We start from the raw sequence: 7740 nt of genomic DNA on the forward strand, positions 1-7740 counted from the left end.
GGCTCCAGGTAGACTGGAACCACCGACCTTTCAGTGAGCACTCAATCTCGTTAACCACTCATACCACCTATGAACTCCTAGCAGAAGGTAAGCCAGCTCAGTAAAACCAGGAAAAAATAGCCAGCTTTAAGTAGCTCCTAAATGGGGTGTTCAAATTTTATGGTAAATAACCCCAAGACTTCTCCCGACCCCATCTATTTAACATCTGCTGACAACTGGGCAATCTACTTCTGTAGCGATACCACCTCAGAAACCCAAGGGGGGGTCGCTATGAGTTGAATCAACTTGACGGCAGTGAGTTTAGACAATATCCTGCTACAGCCTGAGAAGGTCTAGCCAATTATTCAAGAAATTCCAGAGTTTGAATCCTTCAGGGTTTAGAGAAAATTAGATCTGATTTGACAGAAACAACTACTGATCCAGGTTATATTTTGTCTGCCCACACACTTGCCCAGTCTCATCCCAACTATGAATCCACATTCAGCTCTTCCATCATCCTCACTGCCCTTGCCGTAAGAGAACAGCTCGAAACACCTGTCAACAGACTGCCCACCTTCTTCTTAAACACATTTCAAAGCCAAGTGTGCCCCTTCACCCCTCTCACTAGCAGACACAGCCTCTACTATCACCATCATTAACAAGAACATGCAGTGCTAAGGCTTTTACAACTTAATCCCAAAGTTCTTTCTTTAATCTTAAAAAAAAAAAAAAAAAGTAACACAGGACTTACTAGGAATGCATGGCAGAGACCAGGAGAAATTTGCACCTTGTGTGGCATTACAAAAGGTCCCTGGGTGGTGTAAATGGTTAAGCGTGTGACAGCTTGCCAAAAGGTTGGCAGCTCAAACCCACCCAAAGGGAGCCTTGGAGACAGGCCTAGCAAGCTGCTTCCCAAAAGCCCCAGCCTTGGAAACCCTATGGAGCACTTCTACTCTGCACATGGAGACACCATGATTGGAACTAACTTCGAGGGCAGCAACAACAACAGCCCTACAACCCTTCCTTTCGCCAACAAAAGAGGAAGGCCTATTCCTCCCCACTGCAGGAAACCTCAAAGCTAGACCAGCTTGAGTCCAGACAGCCCTGGAGGGTTCACGATGAAAAGCATGCCTGCTTAGTCCTGCTCCAGTTTCTGCCCCTCTCGCCCAGGAGAAAACCAATGCCTACTGTTTTGTTCGTCATCAAACTATTTCTTTCTCACTCTCCTCTGTCACCGAGCTCCATCTTCCTTTGTAGATTTCTCACAAGGCAGCTCCTAGTACCACTAGAGATGATTACTCTCCAGGAAAACACAACTTTGCTTAGCAGGAGAGCTTCACACAGAGCAATTGACCAGTGGCCGATTTTTCATTCCAGACAAGGCTTCTAAGCCTGGCACAAATCTGCCTGTCACTCTGCACTTCACTCGCTTCCCTCCCTCAACGCTACCCCTCGTCCTTGCCTATAACTCACCCACCCCACCCCTGCAGCATGGTCCCAGAAAAACAGCAGTACAGGCTGCCCAGATCACTGAATTTGAAATGCCTCCTCCCAGACTCAAACATCTTCCAGACAATACTCCTATCCACATAAGGACCATAAGCACCAAATGAAGTCATTTAGCACAATAATAGCTCCTGGACAAGACGAGGAGTAACATCTAATCTCTTCTCAACTCAATTATAGTCAGCTTCACTTTCCTGCAATTTTGTGGCCATGCATCACCAAGCCTGTCCTCCTCCACGTTCTAAAGTCATACCCTGGAGTCTGGAGTTACAAGCAGCAGAGGAGGATGGGAAGTAGACAGGCCAGGAGTCAAGCCCAGCTCCCCCTCTTATCACGGATGAAAGGTGCTTGTCCTTGGGTAAGTGACCTATTCTTTCTAACCCTCAAGTTACACACGTCTGTAAAATGTAGCCAACAATCCTATCTACTTGTTAGATACAATAACCAGAGATAATATAACCAGACTATTCAGCGACAAGACATGACGCTTAATAAACAAGCTGCTCATTGTTGCTGATATTCTATGGTGTAATCTGTGAACAGGCACCGTCACCTTGTAGAATCCAGATGCCCTGGAAGTCTCTGGCCTTCGTAGAAGCAAAAATATGTTCAGCCTCATTCCACTCCCATCCCACAAATGAGAAGGGCCTTTAGGAAAACTCCAAATCCTAGCAAAGAGGGAAACTGAAAAAGATCCATTCAGTGCTGCCACTCCGGCTACCAGACCATGCAGCAAAGCTTTGTTCCTATGGCGAAGGGAAAGATCAGTGCAGATGAAAAGAGGAATGATCAAGAAGCCACTTCAAAATAATCTTTTAAAGGGTCAAGTCAGTATTTCTGAGGGAAAAATAAGTGGACCTGGAAATTCCCTTCTCATTCCATTTCTGATCAATTCTGACTCCCTGTTAAGTGTGACTGAAGGAAAAAGCAACATTGGAAATTCCCAGGCTCTCAGCCGGTGGCAGAGTATTATCTAAGAAACAAATATATAAAATAAGGAACAATAACATACCATGCAATCTAATTCACACACACACAAGCTGTGGAACACTTTAATCCTTGAAAGACAATGGACAAAGAAAAGACGTTTTTTAAACTTTCTACAAAAGCAAAAATTGTGATGGTTTGGGAGAAATAGTGTCATACGGGTATTTGCTGTTCCAGATGGGAAAGTCAGAACTACAGTCTGAAATGAAATCTAGACGTTTGCGGGCATCACCACCAGAAAACCTGGTAATAACCAAGAAATGTCAGGTTCTGAGATCTGGGAGCATTGTTGAGATGACACCAGGAGGCTAGTGATAAGTAGAATTTACACTGCAAAACTATCACGGAAGTGAGGGGAATTTTTTTTTTTTTTTAAAGGAACCTCGTGGAGTTTTAAACTCTAAAAACATGGAATGCAGGAAGTAGGGGAATAGGACATCAGGCCCTGGACTGGGAGTCAGACCATTAGTCCTGGCTCAAACCCAAACCACCATGTGACCTTAGGCAAGTCACCTGCCCCCTTTTAAAGCAGTCTCTTTATCAGTAAAAGGGGGAGGGGGCAATAATGAATTCCTGCTGGCCCAACATTCTAAGAGTCAGCAGGTGGAGGGCAGCATCAGCTCTTAGGACTACAGACTGATGCGACCGGTGGAAGGCAAAGACAGGCACAGAGGGCCAGAGAGACAGAAAACTTGAAGGAACTCAGCGCGAGTGGAAGCAGAGAAACTTCAGGATGTCTCAGGGCTCCAGAAGAGACCGGATGTCAAGATTCGAAAAACCATAAACTGGTCAGCACATGTCAAAACGGACAGAAAGATCAGGGAACAGATATCCATGAATACTCTCCGCTAATCGATCAGCAATCGATCTGTCCCGATAAATAGACAGGAGATCTAGCGCTGCGACCACAGAAATCACTGTGACCCCAGATGCCAGGGTGTCCTAAGGGCAAGAACCTAGGGAAGTCCGTGTCGGGTTCCGTCTACACAAGAGATTGGGAGAAGAGATCACAGTGGGAAGAGGGCAGAGGAAAGCGGATCTGGGAGACCCTGCAGGCTGACAGGAGGGGAAGAGGAGCCAGAGCCCGACCTCGCCCGGAGGCGGGCGAAGTGGCCGGTGGCCGGGACCCCGTTCTCACCATCTTGACGATGCCCCGCTGCACGGTGGGGACCGCGGGTCCCCCGGAGGAGCCGCCGCTCTGCACGGAGGAGGCCATGTGTGGAGATGGAAAGGCAGCAAGTGGGGCGGCCGGCCGGGCTGAAAGTGTCAGTGTTGGTGTCGGTGTTGGTAAGAGAGGCCGCCGCGGCGAGTGGCAGGCAAGCGACGGGCTGTGGGCGATAGACGGGACAGACGCACTGGGCGCTCACAGACCAGCAGCAGGACTGGCAGCAAAAGGAGACGCGATCGCCGCCGCTGCTGCCACACGTTCTACTCGCCGCGCAAGCGTGCCAGAGCACCGCCGCCCACTGGCCAATAGGCGCTCCCTGCCCGCCGGATCTCAAGCCAATAGGCGCCCTGCTCACGGAGCCCCGCCCCTTAGTCCCAAAATGGGTGGCGAGCTCCGGGAAGCGCTGAGAGTGCTGATTTGCCATGACGGGCTAAGTATGGGGCGGGACTTCCGGGGCAGCCGGAGTAGGTAGTGTCGGGACTCGGGAGGTGTAGTGAAAAGGAAAGGACACGTCAGCATCTGGCCGCAGGGCGCGGGGGGCCATGGGAGCCCCGGGGGCGGGATCGGCCTCGCCCTCCCGCCTGGCCACCCCCCTTGCGCCCCACCCGGCGGGCCACCGGGGAGCCCACGTGTACGCGGGTGCGCCAGGTGGGCCCTGCGGGAGTGGCGAGCGCGCTCTGGGAGGTGGGAGCCTACTAGGCCGAGTTCTGGAGAGATTGCAATATAGCCTGCACGCCCACTTCCGACATTTTCCCTCAGCTAAAAGTGTGGGGAGCTCTGGTAGCATAGTGCCTAAGGCACTTGACTGCTAACCAGAAGGCTGGCGGTTCAAACCCACCAGCCACTCCTCGGAAGGAAGGTTGGGCAATCCTACTTCCGTAGTGATAACTGCCTCGGAAACCCAAGGAGGGGTCGCTATGAGTCGGGGCCGACTCGACGGCAAAACAACAACAAAAAAAAAAAAGTGTGGGGAGAACTTGGAAAAGTCAGAGCATGGTTGCTTTTGGCTGCGGGCCCTCTCTGCTGTCGGGAGTGAGTATCCGTAGCATTAGAGTCGCATTTCTAATCGTTCGATTGATGTTTGTTGGTGGAAGAGATAAATTTCTGTTAGAGGGGTGACATGTCCACTACAACGGGAAGTGAGTCTCGTTCTTCTGCCTCTTCCCAGTTGCCCAGTGACGTTAGGAAAATCCTCGCTCCCCGCTCTCACTAAGCGGTGAGGAGGCTACCCCTCACCGAGTGTGGTGAGTCCTGCTGCCTCCAACCGCCCAGTCCTTTCAGGCAGTCCCAGCTGTTTGATAGAGATGGGATCGGGGGCGGGTTCCGGACCAGGGTCTGCAAATGTCTAAGTGAATGTTCAGAGAGAACTAATACTCGTTGGTTGCCCACTATGTGGAGCCAAGCACCTTACGTGTACTGTGTCACTGACTCTTAAAAAAACTGGCTCTAGCCTGGAGCACCACTTCCGCTGTAGCTTTCAATAGAGTCTGCTCAGTCTCCCACACATCACATATTCCGAGGTCAAGTTTTGGGATCAGCATCTTCCTAGATTCCTGTTGCCCTTTCCATACCGTTAACTTGCTATCCTCTTGGGGAGGCGGAGGGAGAAGGGATCTAAAGGTGCACTTCATCTGTTCAGCCTACCCTCCAGCTCTTTTGAGATTGTAGTCTTCACTGCCTCAGCTCCCACTCTCATTCATGGAAATTGTTGACACCTGGTATGCTCCTCTCCACTCAATGACCCGAGAGGACTTAACATTTGAGAGCATGACTTACCCAATATCCTAATCTCTTCTTTGGCTGCCCCAGTTCAACCACCCTCTCCAGCACAAATGAAGCATTACACCTACTCCTCATTTATTGACTCTCACGTTATCTGACATTTTGCAATTCTGGAAATAGTTAAAAATCAATTCAACTATTTTGCACATTAACAACAGACATTGGGCAGTAACACCAGGATGCGAGGTGAAGGTGATGCTGACTGGGATGGTTAAGGTTATGTGTCACCTTGGCCAGGCTGTGATCCTCAGTGCTTTGGCAGTTAGGTAATGTTGTAGTATGTTCCATTTTCGCATAACACCAATTTTCACATAATGACCTGGTCTTTGGAACCTAACCATGTCAGTAAGTGAGGAGTGGGGGCATAATTACCACCTGGCTGAAACTGTAAGCTCAAACACCCCATTCTCTAATCATAGTTGCTCTTTTTGCTTCTTTCTCGCTCAGGTACTTCTCTTACACCTTATATTAGATCTCCATTGCTACAAAACAAATTACTTCAAAACTTGAAGATTAAAACAACAAGCACTTATTATTTCACAGTTTCTGTGCATCAGGAATCTGGGCATAGTTTAGCTGGGGGTCTTTGCCCGAAGGTCTAGCACAAAGCCACAATCAAGTTGTCAGGGGATTGTGGTCACATCTGACTAAGGGCAGATCTGCTTCCGGGCTCCCTCATATAATTATTGACAAGTTTCAGTTCCTTGAGGGTGTTGGACTAAGGGCCTTAGGTCCTCGCTGGCTCAGTTCCTTGCTTTGCAGGCCTCTCCACAGGGCTCGCAAAATGGCAGCTGGCTTCCCTCAGATGGAGCCAGCAAGAGAGCAAGATAGATGCCGGAGTCTTCTTGTAACCTAATCTCAGAAGTGACATCCCATCACTTTTGCCATAGTCTGTTAGGTCCCTTCAAGAGGAGGGAGTACCAGGAGGTGGGGATGATTGGAGGTCACCTTAGAGGCTGCATGCCACACATTGTTTTTTTGACTTTAAGTAGAATTCAGTCTCTGAGCAATGATACATCCCTGTGTTGGCCCCCTTCTGCCGCCTTCTGGATCCTGGCTAGACTGCATGCACCATCCATCATTTGAACCCCTCTCCTACCAGTATCCTCCTCTGTAATCCCTGTCTGCCATTGTACCAACTCTCTTTCTCTCTGCCTTCTCCACACCTACCTTTTAGCTAGAGAAAACACCTAGCTGGTCACATTGGGGCCAGAGTGAATTCGTAGACCTTCACATATTGCCTGAAATTTCTCCATTTCCTCAGTCACTTCAGTCTCCATTTCCACTGGGTCTGTTTCAGACCTTCTCTGTTCTCAACTGCTACTCTGCTGCTTCCCACGCTCTTAAACAGTGATAAGGTCTTCCACTTCAGAGAGATAATAGAAGCCATCAGGAAGAACTCCACCATGTCCCACCACCAAATCTAAAAATGTATTCTTCTAACTTGTTACAAAGGCTGCTTAGCCTGTACGCCCCCACTATGTTCTAGAACCATTTCTTCCATCCTCAAGGATTCTCTCTTGTTTTTGCAACCTCTCAATCTATCCTGGTTTCTTCTCATTAGCATTTCAATGTTCTCACATTTCTTAGGTTGTAAAAATAAATAAGCAAACCTTCCCTTAACTCCACATCCACCTCCAGAACTTTCTCCTCCCTTCACACCAAACCTTGGTGAAAGTCTCTATTCATTGTCTCTGTATCCTCACCCCAATTCAACCCTCGGCCCACTGCCCTCTGACAATTGCCCTTGCTTTCCTATCTAAGGTCACTAATGACTCCCTTGTTACTACATCCAAGGGACACGTCTGGCCATCACTTTGCTTGAGCTGTCTGTTCTCAACATTTGACACAATTCACTCTTTGAAATACCTTTCTTCTTTTGAGATACACACTTTGTATTCCTCCCATCTCCCTACCTGCTCTTACTCACCTCTATTGTAAATGATTCTTCCTCTGTCTGACCCTTAATATTGATGCTCCTCAGGGTCCTTCTCAAGGTATTTTGTAATTTGAAAATTTGTCCTAAGACGTCTTTCCCACTCTCATGGATGCATCCCACTGACTACCAAATATATAGCTCTTTTAAAATCTCTCTGTTGACCTCCAGACCCATATGTCCAATGATACTCAAGATATCTGGCCACAGTGGTCACCTGGAGAATTCAAATTCAACATGTCTCACAAGGAACTAGTTATCTTTCCTCCTAAACCTGCTCCTCCCCAGTGTGTGTCTCAGCCCAAAGATGATGTGGTAGTTAAGTTTGTGTGTCAACTTGGCTGGGCCTGGTTGAGTGGCTGGGCAGCTGGATGTAGTATTC

The 7740-nt window shown here is 48.6% G+C and overlaps 2 protein-coding genes across 2 annotated transcripts in view; one reads left to right on the top strand and one right to left on the bottom strand.

Moving 5' to 3' along the window:
* SND1 (staphylococcal nuclease and tudor domain containing 1) overlaps positions 1 to 3760 on the bottom strand; it is a 573924-nt gene extending 570164 nt beyond the window's left edge. The window contains exon 1 of the mRNA XM_007946735.2: positions 3611 to 3760. Within this exon, the coding sequence (XP_007944926.1) occupies positions 3611 to 3688 (78 nt within the window). The 5' untranslated portion in view covers positions 3689 to 3760. The remainder of the gene's footprint in view (positions 1 to 3610) is intronic.
* A 422-nt stretch (positions 3761 to 4182) lies between these two features.
* The window catches only part of PAX4 (paired box 4), a 47045-nt gene continuing 43487 nt past the window's right edge, over positions 4183 to 7740 (top strand). The window contains exon 1 of the mRNA XM_042781778.1: positions 4183 to 4288. Coding sequence (XP_042637712.1) covers positions 4183 to 4288 — 106 coding nt within the window. The remainder of the gene's footprint in view (positions 4289 to 7740) is intronic.

This window comes from Orycteropus afer, unplaced genomic scaffold, assembly GCF_000298275.1.
Source record: "Orycteropus afer afer isolate SDZICR_OR568_19922 unplaced genomic scaffold, OryAfe1.0 scaffold00170, whole genome shotgun sequence".
In the NCBI taxonomy this organism is placed as follows: Eukaryota; Metazoa; Chordata; class Mammalia; order Tubulidentata; family Orycteropodidae; genus Orycteropus; species Orycteropus afer.